Below are 24452 nucleotides of genomic sequence, written 5' to 3'. Positions count from 1 at the left end.
TTTCCAGTGCTTCAAACCATTTTCAGTCAGTGATGTACCAATTGCTTGATTTTTAAAATTTGTAGCAAAAGCAAAACACAGAGTCCTTTGGTACTGAATATTGTAACGAGTTTTGATGAATTTCTTCCCCATTAGTGAGTTTTCTCTTGTAATGCTGAGCAGATAATTTTCTTTTATTTGAAATTCAATAATGGCAAGTGCAAAGTACAACACTTAGGAAAATTAAAATGCACAACCACAAAATTGGGAAAACTAGGTAGGTGAATGGTACTGCTCAAAAGAATCTTGGGGTTATAGAGGATCACAAACTGAATATGAGTCAGCAATGTGATGCATTTAAAAAAAGGCTAATATCATTCTGAGGTTTATTAACATGATAGGCATTTATTAGACATGGGAGGTAATTGTTCTGCTCCACTCAGCACTGGTGAGACCCCAGCTGGAGTACTGTGTCCAGTTCTGCATACCACATTTCAGAAAAGATGTGGATAAATTGGAGAGTTCAGAGGAAAGCAACAAAATATGAAAAAAAAAAGTTTTAGAAAACCTGTCGCATGAGGAAAAGTTTAAAAATCTGGTCATGTTTAGTCTTGAGAAAAGAAAGACAGGGTCAGAGGAAGAGGTGTGTCTGAAAACAATCTTTAAATATGTTGAGGGTTGTTATTGAAGAAGATGGTGAACAAGAGTTCTTCATAGCCATTGAAAGTAGGACAAGAAGAAGCAGGCTTAATCTGCAGCAAAGGAGATTTAGGGTAGAAGTTAGGAAAAGCTTTCTAACTCTCAGGGTAGTTAAGCTCTGGAAGAGGCTTCCAAGAGAGGTTGTGGGATTCCCATCACTGGAGGATTCTAAGAACAGGCTGGACAAAAGGATGGCCTGAATATTCCTTCCAGACCTACATTTCTAATACTCTTAGCCTCCTTTCAAAAGCCTGATGTTACCTGTGCTGTTCCAGAAGCAGATCAAGGACCTACTGCAACCTAGAGAGTCCCATTCTGGCATCTAGTTCCCTTCATGCTTCCTGAAGGGACTAATTAGCACCAACTCTGTAGCTGTCCCAGATTACTTAACCCTCCAAACCAGTTTATCTCTGCTGTTTAGCATTTTGGTGTCTCCATTGTGCTTGTCACAAAATTGGCCAGAATTTCAATGTCCCCTGCTTCAGCAGGACCTCCCTGAACACAAATGATGATTCAGGGCCCTTCTTGGAACCCCATCTAGTGTGTCTATGTCATTCTGGTAAGACAGTATGCAGCCTTGTTACAGACAAGAAATGGAGGCAGATAAAATATGAATTTATTTGCCTCAAGCCCCCACAGTGATGGAGCAGGGAATAGATCTCTTCTGAAAGCAAACCTAATGCATTACCCACAAGCCTATTTCAAGTTTTACCACATTGAAGGAAGGAATGATGTATCATTTTAGATTTTTGGCATAATTGATATCCTGCCCGCATTTTGGGGCTTTATCACACATTGCATCCTTTGTTTAGACTTGGAGAAATACAATATGCTATTGGATTAAGCAATTGATGGATCTATGCCATATACCAGTATATGCTTTGAGGGAAGAATAGCTCAGTGGTTTGAACACTGGCTTACTAAACCAAGAACTGTGAGCTCAACCCTTGAGGGGGCCACTTAGGGATCTGAGGCTGAATCAGTACTTGGTCCTGCTAGTGAAAGCAGGGGGCTGGATTTGATGACCTTTCAGGGTCCCTTCCAACTCTATGAGATAGGTATATATCAATTTATTATTAAGTTGCATGTGTGAGTGTTTAAATTGCTCCATGACCTAGAAGAATTTCCTGACCAGGACTGTAAAAACATGTTTTGCACTTCGCTGCTTTCAACAATACAGAACTCTTTAATGTAACAGTGTAATTATCACACCAATCCTTTCAAATGCATCTGATAGCTGTATTTACCATAGAATATCAAGGTTAGAAGGAACCTCAGGAAGTCATCTAGTCCAACCCCCTGCTCAAAGCAGGACTTACTCCCAGACAGATTTTTGCCCCAGATCCCTTAATGCCCCTATCAAGGTTCCTTCCCCACTCTGAACTCTAGGGTACAGATGTGGGAACCTTCATGAGAACCGCTAAGCTTAATTACCATCTTAGATTTGTTTTTCTGCCACCATACAAATTATTTATGAGTCATAACTCTGTTTACCTTCCCTTCTCAGAATATCTCCCTCCCAAGTATTTTAACCCTTCCCTGGGTAGCCTTGAGAGACTTCTCCACCAATTTCCTGGTCAACACCGATCCAAACCCTTGGATTTTAAAACAAGGAGAAATTTTGAATCTGCTGCATATTAAATTCATTGGCTGACCCCTGGTTCTTCTGTTATGTGAAGGGGTAAATAACATTTCCTTATTCACTTTCTCCACACCAGTCATGCTTTTATAAACTTCTATCATAAGCCCCCTTACTCGTATCTTTCCTAAATTGAACAGTCCTAGACTTTTTAGTCTCTACTCATATGGAACGTGTTCCATACCCTAACAATTTTGTTGCCCTTATCTGTACTTTTCCAAATTCTGATATATATTTTCTAAGATAGGGTGACCAGAACTGCATGCACTGTTCAAGGTATGGGCATACCATGCATTTATATAATAGAATTTTGATATTTTCTGTCTTATTTCTATCCCTTTCTTAATGGTCCCAATATTGTGTTAACTTTTTTGACTGCCACTGCACATTGAGTGGATGTTCTCAGAGAACTATCCACAATGATTCCAAGATCTTTTGCTTGAGTAGTAAGAGCTAATTTAGACCCTATCATTTTGTATGCACATTTGGGATTATGTTTTCCAATGTGCATTACTTTGCACTTATCAACACTGAATTTAATCTGTTATTTTGTTGCCCAGCCATCCAGTTTTGTGAGATCCCTTTGAAACTCTTCTCAGTTGGCTTTGGACTTACCTATCCTGAATAATTTTATATCATCTGCAGACTTGGCCACCTCACTGTTTACTTTTTTCTAGATCATTCATGAATATGTTGAAAAGCAATGATTTTAGTGCAGGTCCTTGGAAGACTCCACAACTTACCTCTCTTCACTGTGAAAAATGACCATTTATTCATAAGAATATAAGGACATAAGAACAGACAAAAGGTCCATCTAGCCCAGTATCGTGTCTTCCGACAGTGATGAATGCCATGTGTCCCAGAGGGTGTCATAAACAGATAGCTAAGGGTTAATGTCTCTTTCACCTGAAAAAAAGTAACCTGAAGCACCTGAGCAGAGGACCAATCAGGAAACAGGATTTTTTCAACTCTGGGTGGAGGGAAGTTTGTGTCTGAGTTCTTTGTCTTCTGCCTGAATCTCTCTCAGCTAGAGAAGGATTTTTCTATTTCCTGCTTTTCTAATCTTGTGTTTCCAAGTTGTGAGTACAAAAATGGTTTGTTGTTTTGTATTTACATGTCTATAGTTGCTGGAGTGCTTTGAATTGTATTCTTTTTGAATAAGGTTGTTTATTCAATATTCTTTTAAGCAATTGACCCTGTATTTGTCACCTTAATACAGACAGACCAGTTTTATGTATTTTTCTTTCTTTTTTATATAATGCTTTCTTTTAAGACCTGTTGGAGTTTTTCTTTAGTGAGGAACTCCAGGGAATTGAGTCTGCAGCTCACCAGGGAATTGGTGGGAGGAAGAAGTCAGGAGGAAATCTGTGTGTGTTAGATTTACTAGCCTGACTTTGCATTCCCTCTGGGTGAAGAGGGAAGTGCTTTTGTTTCCAGGACTGGAATTAGAGAGGGTGGACTCCCTCTGCTTAGATTCAAGGAGGTTGCTTCTGTGTATCTCTCCAGGAGCACCTGGAGGGGGGGGAAGGGAAAAGGTTTATTTCATTTTGTTGTGAGTCTCAAGGGATTTGGGTCTTGGGGTCCCCAGGGATGGTTTTTGGGGGGACCAGAGTGCCCCAAAACACTCTAATTTTTTGGGTGGTGGCAGCAGTACCAGGTCCAAGCTGGTAACTAAGCTTGGAGGTTTTCATGCTAACCCCCATATTTTGGACGCTAAGGTCCAAATCTGGGATTAGGTTATTGACAGAGGGAATAAACAGAACAGGTTATCATCAAGTGATCATCCCCTGTTGCTCATTACCAGCTTCTGGGAAACAGAGACTATGGACAACATCTCTGCCCATCCAGGCTAATAGTCATTGATGGACCTATCCTCCATGAACTTATGTAGTTCTTCTTTGAACCTTTTCCAATTCCAATATATCTGTTTTGAGATGGGGCAACCAAATCAGCACACATTATTCAAGATGTGGGTGTACTACGGTTTTATACAGAGGCAAAACAATATGTTTTGTCTTATTACCTTTCCCTTTCCTAATAATTCTTGACATTCTGTTAGCTTTTTTGATTGCCTCTGCACATTGATTAGATGTTCTCAGATAACTTATCCATTACTCCAATATCTCTTTCTTGAGTGGTAACAGCTAATTTAAATCTAATCAATTTTTATATATAGTAAGGATTATATTTTTCCAATGTGCATTACTTTGCATTTATCAATATTGAATTTCATCTGCCATTTTGTTGCCCAGTCACTACGTTTTGTGAGGTCCTTTGTAACTCTTCTCAGTCTGCTTTGGACTTAACTATTTTGAGTGGTTTTGTATCATCTGCAAGTTTTTCCACCCCACTGTTTACTCCTTTTTCCAGATCATTTACGAATATGTTGAATAGGACTGGTCCCACTACAGACCCCTGGGGGCACCACTATTTACCTTTCTCCATCCTGAAAACTGACCATTTATTCTTATCTTTTTTTCTATCTTTTAACCAGTTACCAACTGATGAAAGAACCTTCCTTTTTATCCCATGACAGATTACTTTGCTTAAGAGCCTTTAGTGAGGGACTTTGTCAAAGGCTTTCTGAAATTCTAAGTACACTATATCTACTGGATCCCTTTGGTCCACATACTTGTTGACCACCTCAAAGAATTCTACTAGTTTGGTGAGGTATGATTTCCCTTTACAAAAAAAATGTTAATTTTCCCCTAACAAATAGTGTTCAACCCATGTGTCTGACAATTTTGTCCTTTAGTTTCAACCAATTTGCTCAGTACTGAAGTCAGGCTTACCTACCTGTAATTGCCAGGATCACCTCTAGAGAAGTTTTTAAAAATTAGTGTCATATTAGCTATCATCCAGTCATGTGATACAGAAGCTTATTGAAATGATAGGTTATAGACGACAGTTCGTAGTTCTCAATTTCACAATGGAGTTCCTTTAAAACTCTTTGGTGAATACCATCTGGTTCTGGGGAATTATTACTCTTTAGTTTATCAATTTGTTCCAAAACCTCCTCTAATGACACCTTTATTTGAGACAGTTCCTCAGATATGTCACCTAAAAAGAATGGCTCTGATTTGGGAATCTGCCTCACATCCTCTGCTGTGAAGACTGATGGAAAAAATGAATTTAATTTTTCTGCAATGGCCATATCATCCTTCAGTGCTTCTTTAGAATCTCGAATGCTCAGTGGGCCCACTGGTTATTTAGCAGGCTTCCTGCTTCTGATGTACTTAAAAAAATTGCTATTACTTTTTGAGTCTTTGCCTAGTTCTTCAAATTCTTTTTTGGCCTTTCTAATTAAATTCTTGCACTTCATTTATCAGAGTTTATGCTGCTTTCTATTTTCCTCACTGAGATTTAGGTTCCACTTTTTAAAGGATGCATTTTTGCCTCTCACTGATTCTTTTACTTTGTTTCTTAGCTGCACATAATTCTGTTCTTTTTTCCAGTTCCAGTTATCATACCACACATAACTCAGGAAGCCTCTAATAAACATTCCTCGATGTTTACTTCTCCTGTGAAAAGTGGCTTTCTGCAAGTGACGCTGTGGAGTTCCAATCTTATTGTCTCTTAGCTACTTCAGAGAAAACTTGCATACGTAAAAATAAAAAGAAGCTGCTGATTCTCACAAAAAAACTCTTTCCCCTCCCCATTACCATCCCTAAAATTTCATCTCGGGATTTCATAGACTTAATGACCAAAGAAACAAAAATGTGCAAGCTTCCTGCATAAATGGCCTGAAGTTGGTGATTACCTACAGATCACTGACAATGACTTGACTACAGTTCTTATGGGCAAACAGAGGATGGTCCCAACCAATAATATATTTATACACACACACATCCCTGGTGCTTTTAAAAGCCTAATTAAATAAAGCTGAGGAAAAATCTGAGCAAAATTTATTGTGATGAAAAATTCAGACAGAAAAAAATGTTATTTAGAACTAGCAGTTGTTTTAAAAAAAGGTTTAAAAGGTGGCCCAAAAGCCACCATTCCACATTTTTGAGAAAAGAAAATGTTGGTAAGAGCCCATCCTGGTGAAGGAGAGAAGTTAAAATAGCAGTTAAAATAGAAACAAAATTATAATGAATGAAAATAAGGGGAAGTAGATAGTGATGAATACATATTAGAAGCTATGAAGTGTTAAACATTGATAATGGAAGCTAAAGACATCAGGGAAAAATCCCATCAATGGTAGAGCTAAGGAAAATAAAAAAGACATTTTCAAGACAATCTAGATAAAAGAAATCATAACAATGGTACAGACCTGTTGCTAAATGGAGAGGCTAAAACTGCTGATCATGTAAAAAATGAAAAAAATATTCAATAGATATCTATGTTGTCTATTTGAAAAAGACCCACGTTTACCATTATGTACAGAAAAAAAAAACATTGAGTGACATATTTTGACCAACCCTACGGAGTTTTATCGCCATTGTTCAGGAATTTATTGTGTTAGGTACAGTATAAACATACAGACACTATCCTAAACAACTGGAAACCTAAGAAAGGGGCAGCATATGCTGTCAAATAGGTTGAGGAGGTGAACAAGGAAGATGGTGGTGATGGTATTCTGAGCCAAACATTAAATAAGACAAACTGTATTTTTTTCCATTATTTTCCTCAGGGCTGTTTTCACTTTCCAAGTGAGATTTTCAAAGGCACCAAGTGGATTTAGATGTCCAAATTCTAATTCCATACTCCAAGTGTAATGAAAATTGGGTTTGTCTTATTACATGAGGGTTTCCATTAGTATTTTCGTTAATTACAAAGGCCTCAACACCTTCTCCAAGGTATTTCTCATATCGTGCCCCATAAAACCGAGATCCTCTTGTGGACACCTTCTGTACAACCCATTTTCTAAACCAGATCTTATATCATCCATTCCATAACTAACTGTGTTGAAGCTGATAAAGTTAAGGAAATATTAAAAGACAATTTGCAAATAACCTTCTGATCAGTGCGGTTGTATTTGGTCAGATAACTTCATAAGAATAGCATAACAAATGTCTGCCCGTTGTCTGTGAATGATTTCCATAGATAGGTGAGATTCACCCAAGTATTGCTCCATCGTTATGACAACATAAGTACAATGACTTCAGTAGTATTATCCCAGTAAAAAAAAGAATCACATCACTGCTGAATTATGACTCATTTGGGACCGGTTTGCAAATCAAAGATGTTTTTCATTAGTTTCCAGCCCCTATGTTAAATATGGGATGTGGAAATCATGATGTGTTCTCTCCATCTAGTATAATGTTATAGGCCAAGATTTGCCAAAGTGGGTGGTGCATTTGATTTTTTTCATTTTTGTATGGTTGACTTGGGAACCCTTAAAGGGGGGTTATTTTCTGAAATTGCTGAGCACTCTCTGTATAAAACCAGACCTCATTAAGGTGTCTTCAACCTGAGGCACCCAAATCTGCCCATCAGCAATACAGGTTCACCAGGCCAAATTCTGAAACCTATTTGACCCCATTGTTTGCACTCCTGCCCTCAGTCAAATCTGTACAAAACCATTGATTTTATGAAGCTCTTAAAACAATTTACTAGGCAAGTTGGTTCATGATGCACAAGAAAGAACAGAATCTGCCTCAAACTCCCCTAGTTTTATTGGCTTTTTATCCCATTTTTTAGTTGTAAACCTCAACAGATGTTACTCTGGATTCTACTGAAGAAGGGGTTTGAAACAATAGTGTCATTCTTAGAACACCTCTCAAAATAGAACATCACTTCAAAACCCAGATCATGGAAGTGGAGCTGCATGTCTAGACCCCATGCTGAGCCCCAGTGAAGTAAGTGGGGTTCCACACAGGTGCTATTCCCAGACCTGATTCAGGATGTGAGCCAAAATCTTTTCTTCTGTGACCAGTGCCCTTCAACACCCTATTTCTGTTTAACTGATTGCTCACAAAAGCCTCAACACACACACAAACATTATGAACAAAACAAAAATGTTTTCTTCCTGTTACAACCATTATCTTCCCCAGGATTTCCAAATGATGTTTCCATCTTTCATCTTGAAACAATAGACAGCAAGCTGTTCAGAACAGTGCTATTGCCTTTTGAATAGTCTTTACGTCACAATGGATGACACTGCACAAATAGAACATTAATACCTAGTTCTTATAAGAACATAAGAACAGCCATATAGGGTCAGACCAAAGGTCCATCTAGCCCAATGTCCTGTCTTCCAACAGTGGCTAATGCCGGGTCCCCAGAGAGAATGAACAAAATCTATAATCATCACATCATGCATCACCTGTCGCCCATTCCCAGCTTCTGGCACACAGGCTTAGGACACCATCCCTGCCCATTCTGGCTAATAGTGGATCTACTCTACATGAATTTATCTTGTTCTTTTTTTTTTAACCCTGTTATAGTCTTGGCCTTCACAACATCCTGTGGCAAAGAGTTCCACAGGTTGACTTATATAGCATTTGTCATCAATAGATCACAAAGCACTTTGAAAAGGATGTCAGCATCCTCACCTCCATTTTACAAATTAGGAAGCTAGGACACAGAGAGATGTAGGGCTGGATTTTTGAAGGCATTTAAGCACCTAAATGCTTTTAAAATCTTTCCTATAGACACCCAGCAGTACTAGGACTAAAACATATGTTTCCTGCAGCCCCATTCAGGAATCCATTATGCTTCATTGTTAGCAATTTTAAAATGTTGGCTAAAACATTTCAACTCAGATGGTTACACTTAGGCACTGGAAGCCATAGATAGGTATCACAGTAATTGGCCTGAACTTCAGAGATGCTAAACCCTCCCAGATTCAGACAGATGTCAATGGGAGCTCATGACGCTGCTCATCTCTGACAAGCAGGCTATTCATTTAGAGTGAAGGTGTATTGATTTAATGGGGGAAATATTTTTTTAATTCAAAATTTTCCTTTTGTTCAATAGAAATTCAACAGCCCTCAAAATAAATATATAAATAGTTTCAAAAACCCTAAACTGATATTTTTTTCTAGCTTTTAAAATACAAAATGAAAAGAAAAACATTACAATGTTGCTTTTTTTGTTAAACTATTTAGTTTTCAGATTTCTAAAACCAAACATTTTTCAAGGGGTGGGATTCTTTAATTGCAAATAATAAAAATAAATAAAACAGAAAACAAAACAAACAAATCTTTAGAAACAATGTTTTGCAAAATTTCCTATGAAAAACAGGTGACATCCAGGACTAACTTTTATCACTCATGCTAATGGTAGCAATTTGGTAACTCTGCCTTGTTTTTCAGTTGTTGAAATATATAGATATTCTAGGAGCAAGATTTATATGGTGCTATTGACATCAACAACAGAACTCCCATTGTCTGAAACAGAACAGGGATCTGCCATGGTTCAAACAAACCAGCCTCATTCTACCTTCTTCTCTACAAACAAATGGGCCTGATTCTACACTGCTTTGCATCTTGTGATCTGTGCCTATATAAAATGTATGTAAGACACAACCACACTGGAATGCTAACATCTGATTTATATATAGTTTACATCACTGCCCCTCCCCTGTTGCAAATAAATACCTTTTATTCTCTGATGCTAAGACCAAGAATAATTATTTCTGAGGAGTCTAAACATGTTCTGTTTACCTCTGGGACATGTATCACCTGTTTAACACACTAACAGTGTGCTGGATCAGTAATGAATGGATAATTTAGAATGCATAATATGGCAGAGTTAGAAAGATCTATATGCTTTGACCTATTTTGTTTATTGATTCATCTATAGATGCTCATATAATGTAAATCACTGCAGCCCCAGTGAAGTCAATGACACCGCACTAGTCATACCAGATGAATAACTGACCTGTTATTTCAACTGAATAGTATATATTATGATAGTGAATTTGTTCTGGGGAGTGGACACTGAATGTTAGATTTGGCTTCTTTCTGTCTAGCATAGACACTATATGCCTCCCCCCCTTTCCACATAGAATCAGAGCGTCTCACTCTCATTACTATAGTTATCCTCAGCACATCCCTGCAAAGTAGGGCAGTGCTATCATCCCAATTTACAGATGGGGAACTGAGGAACACAGAGACTAAATGACTTGCTCTAGGTCACATAGGAAGAATTGGCAGAGCAGGGATTTGAGCTCAAGTCTCCTAAGTCATAAACCAGAACCTGAACCTCTGGATCACCCTTCTGTGGAGTCTTGCCCCACTACATTCCAGTTACTAATAATGTGAAATATGTTCTTGTTACCTTGTAAAGAAAATCAGCTAGATCCAGACTGAGATCTTTCCTTTATTGTAAGCACTGTAATTGAAGCAGGGACTTAATCTTAAAACCAGCATGCATTAAGGTTTAAACCAACCCATAGATGTGGGGGAATGTTCATTACATAATGTCCCATTGCAGGTGCTCTTACACCTTCCTCAGCTGCTGACCACTCCTGGAGACAGGACAGTGAATTGCAGAGTGCACCCAGCATTAGCTTCCTTGCTGGCTGCTGCTTGGGAGCCGGCCTGTGTCGCTCACTGATGGGTTGGAAGTGTGGAGAGAATTGCTTCTCAGATTTGAGTCCAGGCTGCTCCTGGCTGGCCGAGGCCAGAAGGAAAGCGATTGTGTGAAAGTCGATAGTGTGAAAGTTTGGCTAAGGCTCCATTAAGCAGGGAAGTGGTATGTGACCAGAATGTCGGCCTTGGCTCTCTAAGAACAACTTGTCCCACAGTAGCAGGACTCTGGGGAAGACTTTTTGCAAAAACTAAGCTTCAATTAGCTTCTGTGTTAAGGGCTTAAGAAGGTGTAGGTGGCCACATATGGGTGAATTACACCTTTTAAGAGGGAGTCAGCTTATGAGACTAAGGCCAGATTCTGCCAGACTAACTCACATGGAGTAACACCTGAGCCCACATCCACAAAGGGACATAGGCCTTTAAAGTCCAGATTTAGGCATCACTGTGATCCACAAAACCCTTCTAAACTGCCACATAATCCTGTAGGTGCCTAAACTCACTCAGCTCCTAATTGTTTGCTGTTCACGTTACCGAGGTGCCTGTGTTTTTGCCTCTGGGTATATGCCCTGCTGCATCAAGCAGGCACCCTGGTGCCCTTTTTATACCTAAGCTGCAGGGTGGTCCTCCAGCCAGCTGAAGACAGTGATTCCTCTGCCTGTTTAATCTGTGTGTCCAATGCAGTAATTGTGCTCAGATCCTGCCTGACTCCACACATGATACCCTCTAGGAGAGCAGGCAGACAGGTCTCCTCTGATATTTAGCCTAGTAGCTAACGTACTCACCCAGGATATGAGGGATCCTGGTTCAAGACCCCCTCTGCCTGATGGGAACAGCTCTGCACAGGGGTGTCTCATAGATCTGGTGAGGGCCTGAGTCACTGTTCTCAGGGATATTCAGTGGTGGGTTCCTTTCATTCTCCTGGTGAAGCTGTTCCACTGTGTACAAATGATTACATTTCCATGGGCCCAGAGAGAGCCTGTGAATGACTCTGTAAAGTCCAGAGGGTTGGGCATGGAGGTGGGAAAATCCTGTTCAAAGACTTTGCCAGGCAGATAGGGAAATGAACTGGGGTCCCTTGGGCTAAAGAGTAACATCAGCTCTCCCTCCCACCTATCTTCACTTTGTTTGAGAATCACACTGGGCCTGAGGGGACCTGAGGCCTAAAACATAGGCCTTGAGGGAGCTCTTACAGTGGAAATGGAGGTTCCAAGCAAGTTGAGGCACCTACAGAGTTTGGTTGCAGCAGAGCATGGGGTGTGTGGGTCACATTAGTGCCAACATCTGGGACTTAAGTGCCAAAGGACCACATTTACAAAGGTACTGAGGCATCTAGTGGTGTATCCAAAAGCATCTGGATGCTTAGCACCCATTGATTTCACAATAAAGCCTCTAGCATGGGGGTGAGGGATGAATGTGGGGTCTCAGTGGCCCCAGCATAGGAGGCTGTGACCCAGGACCCATCATTACCACCTGGAAAGGGGGTTATAAGAATCTCCTGACTCTGGTATGTATATTCTGGGTCACCAAAAAATGTCAAGTGAGAGATGTGAAGCCAACAGGGAGGAGACCACAGGGAAAACAAGTAAAGGGGGTGACACTGCCTATGAGTACAAACCATGATTTTTGGGAGTATGAGGAGAAGATGGAGGGGAAACTCCCTTCTTCTTGCATATAGGAAGCAAGCAGGTAATGTGTTTACTTTCAAGAAAACAGGATCACAACCAAGCTTGATGGAATCACTGCAAAGGGTGTTTTGAGAAGGATACACTTTTTTAGACACAAGGTTAGCCCATTAAGTTTAGACCCCACAATGAATGGCATGATTTTGTTTCATATGTAAGCTTTTTTCCCCATTATACTGACCTATTATCTCTTGAATCTTTGGTAATAAAGATATCCTTGTTTTCAGTGGAGAAGAATCCCATGCACTGCTATAGGTTGTGGATTGACTGGATAAGTGGCAGTTCTGCAGAAAAGGGCTTGGAGATTACAGTGGACAAGAAGCTGGATATGAGTCAGCAGTGTGCCCTCGTTCCCAAGAAGGCTAACAGCATATTGGGCTGCTTTAGTACAGTAACTCCTTGCTTAACGTTGTAGTTATGTTCCTGAAAAACATGACTTTAAGCAAAAAGATGTTAAGTGAATCCACTTTCTCCATAAGTATTACTGTAAATGGGGGGCTTAGGTTCCAGGGAAATTATTTTCACCAGACAAAATACTACATATTGTATTGATATACACACCTGCTGCTAACTTGTAAAGCAAAGTGAGGCCTAGCATTGCCAAGAAAAGAAAATGTTTGGGTGGATGACTGGTGATAGTGGCAGGGAACTGATACCCAGAGAAGCAAGGCAAGTCTCCCTCTGGCTAGAGGTGTGGTGTGTGTGTTTTTTGAGGGGGTAACATTGTGATTCATAATCCTGTGTATGCCAAGAATCATCACATATGTGTGTGTGGCGGTGTGGGGAATCGGGAACCTTGGTATGAGGGAAAGAGGAAATGGGGCCACAGAGAATCCCTGAAATTATGGGAAGAATGTGTAACCATGGTATTCGGAGGGGAGGAAAAAAGAGTGAATACAGTGCTCTTGGCCTGAGGCATAAGAGGGTAATGGTGATGGACACAGATCCTCCGGCATAGGAGGACAATAAGAGACAATGGTATGAGAAAAGAAGAGAATGAAGGTGTCATGGGGAGAAAGAAGGTCACACAGGAACCTCTGGCTTGGGGGTAAAAACTGGGGACCCTGGATTGTGGGGAGGAAGAACAAACAGAATCATTGACAAAAGTCCATGGTTGTTGCAGGCAATCCTTGAAATACAGGGAGATGGGAGAGTGACACACAGGGAACTAGTGAGAGTGCAGGTAAGTTGCAAAGGAAGGCTACTAGAGTGATCCAAGGAAAGGAAAACCTACTTTATGAGAGAACACTCAAAGAGTCTGGTTTGTTTAGCCGAACCAAACGAAGGCTGAGGGGAGATATTATTGTTCTATATAAATACATCACAGGGATAAATATCAGAGAGGGAGAGGAATTATTTAAATTAAGCACCAATGTGGACACAAGAACAAATGGATATAAACAGGCCATCAACAAGCCTAGGCTTGAAATTAGACAAAGGTTTCTAACCATCAGAGTGAAGTTCTGGGAGATCCTTCCACAGGGAGCAGTGTGGGCAAAAAACAACTTGTTTCAAGATTGAGCTTGATAAGTAAATGGAAGGGATGGTAAGATAGGACTGTCTTTAATCATTCTTGTGGCTCTTCTCTGTAATTGCTCGAGTTTATCAAACATCCTTCTTGAATTGTGGACAGCAGAACTGATTGGATATAAAAACATAAAAACTGCCATAAGGATCAGACCAATGATCCATTTAACCTAGAATTCTGTCTCCAACAGTGGCCAGTTTCAGAGCTTCAGGAACAGTGTACAGAATAGGACTACTGTGGAGAGACTCACCCCTGTCTTTCCTTCCTGGCTTGTGGCAGTGAGAGGTTAAGGTTGCCACAAGCATGAGTTTACATGCCTTGACCATCTTGTCTAATAACCATTGATGGACTCACAGTACAACCCTCCATTATCCAACTCTCCATATTAACTGAACAACCAGTGCACACAGGTCCAGAAGTGGGCAATATCTCCTGTGTCTGCTGGATGGTGCTGCAGCCCAGGAGTACTGGAACAATTTTTATAGTGGGGGTACTGAGAGTCATTGAACCAAACTGTAAACCCTGTATAGCATGGAAACCACTTCAAGGCAGGAGATGCAGTAGCACCCCCATTACCCCTACTTCCAGCACCTATTTTTCATTATCCAATCTGGCCCGGTCCCAATTAGATCAGAAAAATAGGGTGATGTTATGTTTTCTATAAACGTAACTTGTTCTTTTTTTGTCCACAGTTACACTTTTGGCCATCACAATACCCTCTGGCAATGAATTCCATGGGTTGATTATATGCTGTATCAAAAATATTTTCTCTTGTTTGTATTAAATGTGTTGCATATTAATTCCATTGGGTAACCTGTGCTTTTTGTATTGTGGGAAATAGTAAACAACATTTCACTATCCACTTTTTCCACATCATTCATAACCTTATAGATCTCTATCATCTCCCCTTTAATTGTCTTTTCCTAAAATAAGCTGCCTTAATCTTTTCAGTTTCTCTTGATATGGAAGCCATTCCATACCATTGATTATCTTTATTTCCCTTTTCCAAACCTTCTCCAGTTCCACTATGTCTTTTCTGACATGAGATGACCAGAACTAGACAAAATATTCCTGCAGCAGTTGCACCAATGCCAAATACAGAAGTAAAATAATCTTTATACTCCTACTAAAAATTCCCCTGATTATGCTGTCCACAAACAAATTAGATATTTGGCCAGTGTCACACTCAGACTTAATGTTCAGATGATTATCCACCATGATCCCCAAATCTTTTGGGGGGGGTCTAATAGAATAGAATTAGAATCTGGTCCACAATTTCATAAATAATACAGATAAGATTTTCACAACCACCTACAAAATGAAGAAGTCTGTTCCTCTTTAATTACCCCATCTTTTCTGAATGTGAACTCTGAAGACTCAGTCATAGACATTTCATTGCTCCTTCAATAAACATTTTTATGTTACATGAGAAACATATGCTTTTTTCAACATATTCACCATGGCTCTTTTCACCTCCTTGTTTTTCAGGCTGTAGATAATGGGGTTTAACATGGGGGTCAAGATGCTGTACTGGATGGAGACCAAAATATCCAGACCCTCAGAGGAGACTGAGCTGGGTCTCACATATCGAAAGGAACCTGTCCCAAAGTATAAAATGACAATGAGAAGGTGGGAGCTGCAGGTGGAGAAGGCTTTACGCCTGCCCTCCATGGAGTGTATTCTCAAGATGGTGGCAATTATGTGAATGTAGGAAACCAGTGTGAGCAGGAAGGAGCTGGATCCAAATATTGCAATGGAGGAAAGGAGCACCACTTCATTGCTGAAGGTCTCAGTGCAGGACAAGACCAAGAGTGAAGGGAGCTCACAGGTGAAATGGTTGATTTCACTGGGACCACAGAAGTGTAATTTTAGCAGAGGAATAGTATTTACCAGAGCATCTATAAATCCAATGGTCCATGCACCTATCACTAGCTGTTGGCAGAGTCGTTTCTTCATTGTTTCCATGTAATGCAGTGGGTCACATATGGCAGCATATCTGTCATAAGCCATAGCTGCAAGAGTGAAAATTTCAGCACCAGATGACAAAATAATAAAGAACATTTGGGTAATGCAGCCATTGGCAGAAATGGTTTTCTTCTCTGCTAGGAAGTTTTCCAGCATCTTGGGGACAATAGTGGAGGAATAGCAGATGTCAACAAAGGATAAATGGGACAGAAAGAAGTGCATGGGTGATTGAAGATGAAGATGGATCTTTATCACCAACATGATAAGCATGTTTCCCAGTAAAGTTATTACATAAATAACTAAAAATACCAAGAACAGGAAAACCTGGAGCTGTGGGTCACTGGAAATTCCTAAGAGAATAAATTTGGCCACATTGGTTTGATTCTCCATTATTCTTCAGCAAAACAGTGTCCTGTGAGAACAGAAAAAAGAAATGAAACAGTAATGCAAACCTAATTTATATACACAGAAATGCAGTGAGTAGATAAACTCTAATAAATAGGTAATCTAGACACAGAGACAGATGGATCCAAGAAAGGCAGAATGTATTTTTAACTATTTTAGTTTTTTGACCTTTGTCCAATTTCCAAAGTAAAGTTCTCAACATATTGATAGGGGAAAAATAGGGGAATAGTGAACTTCTTAAGCAGAAAGTTGAATGTTGATAGATTGAGCTTTTCATTTGCCCGGTAGTGTGAGATAGATAGATAGATAGATAGACAGATAGATAGATAGATAGATAGATAGATAGATAATATATATGAACAGATAGATAAATCTTTATTAGAGCTGTTTAATTAAATGGGAAGAGATCACAAAATTGTGAACATTTTCAAATGATTTTCATTACATTAATTTTCAAAAATCTGGGAGTCTGAGTCTATAGGAATATATTTTAAAATTTTCCCATAGAAATTCTGCATCAGTTTTTTCATTTGTCATTTTCCCTTCGAAACAAAAAAGTCTTTTTTTTTTAAATTTCAACAGAGCCCATATATCTAGGATGATCAATAAAAATTGACGCTGCAAAAGAAAGCATAAACTAACAAAACTACCAAAGAGAATTGCAAAATCCTAAAGAGAGAAGAAGAAGAAGAAGAAGAAGAAGAAATGTAAAAGAAAAATTCAATAATCACAACATCAAGAACTGTAAAAATGGATTTTTAAAAAAAAACAAACAAAAAACCCCCAAATTTCTCAATTTTCTGGAAGCTTACATTTTCAAATTAAAGAATATTTTCAAAAGGAAGTTTGTGCAGATAATTTGGCTTTCAAAAATGTAAAGAATATATAGGCTAACAGGAATAAAATGAAAAAAAACATGCACAAACGAACAAACAAAACCTCACCCAGTTCTATACATAGGTCAGACTAAGTGGGTATTTACTCACGAAAGCTCATGCACCAAAATGTCTATTAGTCTATAAGGTGCCACAGGATTCTTTGTTGCTTTTACAGATCCAGACTGACACAGCTACCCCTCTGATACTAAACAGAGATCCAAGGTTATGTGAAATTTTAACTCTTCTCCTCCAGCATACCTATTTATGTGGGTGTAGGTAATACAAATCATTTGTTTACGACTTGAAACTGTTTAAATATGTTCTTGTTGCCTCTGGGACAAGGTCCCTGGCGTTTCTCATGCTGGCACTTTTCTCATTCAGTAGTCAATCAAAGCTTTATGGCCCTTAAGTTAGGAAGCATTAAATGAAGTTATATAACTTGCCTTTTATTTGATATATTTGTTTAGAAAATGGGTCCTATTCCCAGTGTAGCTCCACTGAAGGGAATAGACCAGAATACCAGTAGTGTAAACAGATGCAACTCTACTGAAATCAACTGAGGCTAAAGTCAATGCTTATCATGGCTTTAATGAATTAAACAGATCACCCTTACACCAGCTGAAGACCTCACCCTATAATTGCAATGTTTATTATATATAGAGATTGTGATTTTTAAAGTGACCAAAGGGATTTAGACATACAACTCTCATTAACAGTTATTGGAATTTTAGTCTCTAACTCCTATAGGGTTCCTATAAAAACTCCTAGTAGAAGAACCAGATTTTTAAAGGTATTGAGGCCCCTAATGGATTATCAGAAGCATGTAGGTTCTTAACTTCTATTGCAATCAATATATTTTAGATACTTAGGTGCTTTTTTTTACTTCTCTCTAGGTGCCTAAATATCTTTGAAAATCTGGCCTTAAGCATCCAATGAAAATGAAATCTCTCTTGAATGCTGAAATTTGAACATCACAATGGGCTACAGACCAAGTATTAGTCACTAAATATTTTCGTGTGTCTTTAGCACTTTGTTGTTTGTTTGTTTGTTTGTTTGATAATAATCAAACACAGGTCATAGGACCCAATTTGGTGCTAATATTTGTGGCTTCATTTATCTAGAGCCCACATTCCAAGGGTAAAAGTTAGACACAGCTTGATACCCTGTTCACAGTTCTGCACTGATCTGAATTACGGGTCCCTTACTCCTGCTGTGTAGTAGTTAGTCACCATCCTGAAGTTACGAAGGCTCATCAATGTGAGTAAGGGTTTTTCAACCATCATTAAGAAAATGCATACACATAAGGGGGAAAATTAAAGTGTGCAAGTCAATCATAATATTTGAGTGCTCTCCAATACTCTAACATTTTTCCCCACGGAATTTCCAAACAGGGAGTGTGGATATAGACAGACAGATGGATGGACAGACAGACAGACAGACACACAAACATATGAGAAGAGTACATGTTTTCAGTATTGGTATAGAAGGGAACAACTTGCTCAGGAAGGACAGGAAGGGAAAAAGGGAGGAGGTGTTGCATTGTATATCAATGATATATACACTTGCACTGAGGTTGAGATGGAATAGGACACAGACTGGTTGAAAGTCTCTGGGTGAGGATAAAAGCCCTAAAAACAAAGGTGCTGTTATGGTAAGTGCTTATTTTAGATCATCTGAAGAGGAGGAAGAAATGGATGAAATCTTTTCTAAACAACTAACAAAATCATCCAAAGCACAGGACTTGGTGATGATGGGGACTTCAACTACCCAGACATCTGTTGGGAAAATAATACAACAGGACGCAGATTGGAGGCAATTTTCTTTATTTCAGAAGATGGAAAAAGCCAGTAGGGGAGAAGCTGTTCTAGATTTGATGTTGACAATTAGAGAGCAACTGGTTGAGAATTTGAAAGTGGAAGGCAGCTTGGGTGAAAGTGGTAATGAAATGATAGAGTTCAGGATTCCAAGGAATGTAGGCAGGAAAACAGCAGAATATAGTTAATGGATTTCAAGAAGGTAGACTTTAGCAAACTCAGGGAATTTGTAGGTAATATCCTATGGGAAGCAAGTCTAAAAGGGGAAACAGTTCAAAAGAATTGGTAGTTTTTTAAAGAGACATTATTAAGGACACATGAGCAAACTATCCCATTGCATAGGAAATATAGGAAGTATGGCAAGAGACCGCTCTAGCTTAACCAGGAGATGTTCAGTGATCTGAAACTCAGAAAAGAGTCCTACAAAAAGTGAAAACTAGATCAAATTACAAAAAATTAATATAAAAAAACAACACAAGCATGTAGGGACAACATTAGAAAGCCCAAGGCACAAATCACTCAGAAGGCAAATCATATTTCTTCTTTTTTTTTTTTTTTTACTTTGGTAATATAAACACATGACATAGAATGTGTGTGTGTATGTATACATCACAACACAATTTCTTCCTGGAGAGAGGAAAGAAGAAATATATGACATATGCTAGTCATGTCACTTAGTATCTTTCTACATACTACCGTGATGAGGGCTGCATGAGAACTTGAATAGAATAGAATAGAATAGAATAGAATTTAGGTGTATTTGAGCACAAATCACAAGGCCTTGGAGAATCAGATTCTCTGTGTTCATATCACCAAGTGATTCAGTTTGGGTCATATCACAAGAACGTTTGGATTAGAAGGGTCATTAAAATGGGATAGTCAAAGAAAACTAAGGTAGCTAGGAGCTCAGCTCCCATTGACTTGGAAAATTCCAGTCTCATCCATCTTTTGTCAAAGGGAACGTACAATAGTTGATAAAGGCGTTATCTAAAGCCCAATGAAGTCTTTACTTTTTCTTTTAGGGATTTAGGATCAGGCCATAAACAAAGGAGCCAGAAATACTTGCTGAATTAGTCATTTGGAACTAGTGGCTGATGTGACAAATTTCACCTGCTTGTCCATAACTTTCAAATAAAAATGTGCATTGTGATAGTGTCAGGCCAGATGGCTACAAGAGAATGGTTGAAGTTAGATACATTAGCTCCAGGTTAAGCAGGTCCCTTTTCCTTGGGTAAGATAACAGGGACTATTCCAGAACACTTAGGAACTTTCAAGAACTAATTAAGGCAGGCAGGCTAATTAGGATACCTGTAGCCAATTGGGAAGTTACTAGAATTAATTAAGGCTAATCAGGACACCTGGTTTAAAAAAGCTCTCACTCCAGTTAGTGAGTTGTGTGTAAGGAGCCGGGAGTGAGAGGACATGCTGCTGGAGGACTGAGGAATACAAGCATTAATAGACATCAGGAGGAAGATCCAGTGGTGATGACAAAGAAGGTGATGGGAAGGGGCCATGGGGAAGTAGCCCAGGGGATTGTAGCTGTCTTATAGCTGTTCCAGAAGGCATTCTAGACAGCTGCAATCCACAGAGCCCTGGGCTGGAACCCAGGGTAGAGAGTGGGCCTGGGTTCCCCACTAACACCTCCCAACTCCTGGTCCAACACAGGAAGATCTCTGAGGCTAGCAAAATCTGCCAATAAGCGCAGGACCTACCAATGTAGAGGAGGCACTTTATCACAGTATTCATTGTTCAAAGATAATTCATGAGAAATTTGATTGGACTGCACACTGTATGCTTTGTTGCGTATGTCTACTGAGCTGTACACACAATGAGAGAATAGAAGAATAAGTTTCTGCCTATGTTATGTCTAGGCCGCAGGAGGGGGCACCAGAAAGCTACTGCTGCTGGCAGCACCAAATGAACACATTGTGGGCCTGATTTTCCTTCTGCTTGCACCAGTGGAAATCAGGCTTTGACAGTTTTCAGTTTTCAACAAAATCCATAGGCTTCTGCCCACTGATGCTGAGAACATGCCTGGAAAATTTGGAATTGATCTTACATGATTTTCAAAAGTTATCACATTACAGACAGACTGACAGATGAGAAATGCCATGGAGGGATCGGTTTTGGGACCGATCTTATTTAACCTTTTTATTACTGACCTTGGCACAAAGAGCGGGAATGTGCTAATAAAGTTCGCGGATGACACGAAGCTGGGGGGTATTGCTAACACGGAGAAGGACAGGGATACTATTCAAGAAGATCTGAACCACCTTGTAAACTGGAGTAATAGGAATAGGATGAAATACAACAGTGAAAAGTGCAAGGTCATGCACTTAGGAATTAATAATAAGAATTTTGGATATACGTTGGGGGCGCATCAGTTGGAAGCGACGGAGGAGGAGAAGGACCTTGGGGTACTGGTTGATAGCAGGATGACTATGAGTCGCCAATGTGATACGGCTGTTAAAAAAGCAAATGCGATTTTGGGATGCATCAGGCGGGGTATTTCCTGCAAGGATAAGGAGGTGTTAGTACCGTTGTATACGGCGTTGGTGAGACCCCATCTGGAATACTGTGTGCAGTTCTGGTGTCCCATGTTCAAGAAGGATGAATTCAAACTGGAACAGGTTCAGAGACGGGCTACGAGGATGATCCGAGGAATGGAAAAACTGCCTTATGAAAGGAGACTCAAAGAGCTTGGCTTGTTTAGCCTGGCCAAAAGAAGGCTGAGGGGGGATATGCTCGCACTATATAAATATATCAAGGGGGTTAACGTTAGGGAGGGAGAGGAATTATTTAAGCTTAGTACTAATGTAGCCACGAGGACGAATGGGTATAAACTGGATATTAGGAAGTTTAGACTTGAAATTAGACGAAGGTTTCTGACCATTAGGGGAGTGAAGTTCTGGAATAGCCTTCCGAGGGAAGTAGTAGGGGCAAAAGACTTTCCTGGCTTTAAGACAAAGCTTGATAAGTATATGGAGGGGATGTTATGATAGGATCGTTAATTTGGGCAATTGATCTTGAATTACCACCAGACAGGTCTGCTCAGTGGTCTGCGGGGAGATGTTGCATGCGATGGGTACTGAGTTGCTGCGGAGAACTCCTTCTTGGGTGCTGGCTGGTGACTCTTGCCCACATGCTCAGGGTTTAGCTGATCGCCATATTTGGGGTCGGGAAGGAATTTTCCTCCAGGGCGGATTGGCAGGTGCCCTGGAGGTTTTTCGCCTTCCCCTGCAGCGTGGGGCACGGGTCGCTTGCTGGTGGTGTCTCTGCAGCTTGAGGTCTTCAAACCATTTTTGAGGATTTCAATAACTCGGTCCTGGGATAGGAGTTGTATAAAATTGGATGGGTGGGGTTCTGTGGCCTGCCTTGTGCAGGAGGTCAGACTAGATGATCAGATTGGTCCCTTCTGACCTATGAGTCTATGAGTCTATGAGTCTATTCTGTAAGATGCATGTTACCTAACACCTAGAATGAGTTTTTTCCCCAGTGTAAAGACTCTATATTTCATGTTCAAAATTCCTCTGCCATGAACATGCTCCAAGATTTACTTCAAACTTACTTTTTGTTGAAAATATCTGCTAGTGAGAGATCTAGTTCAGTTATTTCTCTTGTTCTTATTGGCTAGCATTTTCAAATAAATCTAAGGATATGTCTACAGTACAAAATTAGGTTGAATTTATAGAAGTTGTTTTTCAGAAATCATTTTTATACAGTTGATTATGTGTGTCCCCACACAACGTGCTCTAAGTGCATTAAGTCGGTGGACTGCATCCACAGTACCGAGGCTAGCGTCAACTTCCGGAGCGTTGCACTGTGGGTAGCTTTGGGTAGCTATCCCACAGTTCCCGCAGTCTCCGCTGCCCATTGGAATTCTGGCTTGAGATACCAGTACCTGATGGGGCAAAAATAGTGTCAAAGGTGGTTCTGGGTACATGTTGTCAGGCCCTCCTCTCCCTCCCTTCGTGAAAGCAATGGTAGACAATGGTTTCACACCTTTTTTCATGGATTACCTGAGCAGACGCCATACCACGTCAAGCATGGAGCCCGCTCAGCTCACCATCACCGTACATCTCCTGGGTGCTGGCAGACATGGGACTGCTTTTGGTGGCAGATGGTGCATTACAATTGGTAGCAATCGTTGTCATATACCTGGGTGCTCTTTTAGCCGACCTTGGTGAGGGCAGTCAGGGGCGCCTGGGCAGACATGGGAGTGACTCAGCCAGGTCATTCTCTGGCTGAGCACCCAGGAAGTGACGATGGCTAGCACTCGTACTGCACCATCTTCTGACGAGCAGCCAGCAGATGACGATGGCTAGCCGTCAAACTGCACTGTCTGCTGCCAGCCTAAGATGTAAAAGATAGATGGAGCAAAACAAGAAATTGACCCGATTTGTTTTGTGAAATCAACATCCTGCTAAACTCAGGGTTTTGAGTTCAGTCCTTGAGGGGGCCATTCTGTATAACAATTGTTTGTGTTTCTCCTTGATGTAAAGCCACCTCTTTTGTTGATTTTAATTCCCTGTAAGCCATGTCATCAGTTGCCCCTCCCTCCATCAAAGCAATGGCAGACAATTATTTTGCACAAAACTGGGCAAGGAGCCAACAGTAGCATGGTGAAGAGAGGGACATGGTCATAGACTTCTCACAAGGTACGGGCCGGGCAATGTGCCCCGGCAATATGCACACCATGCCGATGAGTTCTGCATGAGCTCTTCAAACACACTGGTCAAACAGAAAATGAAATTCAAAAGTTCATGGGCCTTTTCCTGTCTACCTGGCCAGTGCATCTGAGTTGAGGGTGCTGTCCAGAGCGGTCACAATGGAGCACTCTGGGATAGCTCCCAGAGGCCAATATTGTCAAATTGAGTCCACGTTATCCCAAATTCAAGCCGGCAAGGCTGATTTCAGTGCTAATCCCCTTGTCTGAAGTGGACTAAAGAAATTAATTTAAAAAGCCCTTTAAGTAAAAAAAAAGGGCTTCGTTGTGTGGATGGGTCCAGGGTTAAATCAAGGTAATGCTGCTAAATTTGAGCTAAAGTCATAGTGTAGACCAGGCCCAAGACACCTCTAGACCCAAAATCCTAACATCTAATACCCTTGTAAATTCCAACCATTAGCCTTACCATAATTCATGCACCGTTGCACTTGTATTTATTGTTATTATTTGGAATGTTGATTTGGTTTTTCAGATGAGGCTAGAGGAAATAAGTACTCAACTTCAATTGAATTTCACTGGGATCTGGGCACCTAGTGACAGATTTTTAAAAGCGCTTTGCTGCCTACATGGAAACTAGGAACATAGATACTTTTGAAAACCTACTATGAAATATTAGCTCCAAGTCCTTTATTGTCCTTTGAAAAGCCCAGTCAGTAT

General features: G+C 40.2%; 1 protein-coding gene across 1 annotated transcript; it reads right to left on the bottom strand.

Annotated features, from left to right (window-relative positions):
- Positions 1 to 15423: 15423 nt before the first annotated feature.
- Positions 15424 to 16362, bottom strand: LOC127030852 (olfactory receptor 1440-like). Its single transcript, XM_050917567.1, has one exon. The coding sequence runs from the start codon at positions 16360 to 16362 to the stop codon at positions 15424 to 15426; it is 939 nt and encodes a 312-aa protein (XP_050773524.1).
- Positions 16363 to 24452: the final 8090 nt, after the last annotated feature.

The sequence above is a fragment of the Gopherus flavomarginatus genome, chromosome 11 (genome assembly GCF_025201925.1).
Source record: "Gopherus flavomarginatus isolate rGopFla2 chromosome 11, rGopFla2.mat.asm, whole genome shotgun sequence".
Taxonomy (NCBI): Eukaryota; Metazoa; Chordata; order Testudines; family Testudinidae; genus Gopherus; species Gopherus flavomarginatus.
The sequence above is the reverse complement of the archived record's forward strand: the minus strand, read 5'-3'. Positions and strand labels throughout refer to the sequence as shown.

Coding starts and splice junctions, on each gene's coding strand:
- LOC127030852 (XM_050917567.1), bottom strand. CDS start 16,362: ATGGAGAATCAAACCAATGTGGCCAAATTTATTCTCTTAGGAATTTCC.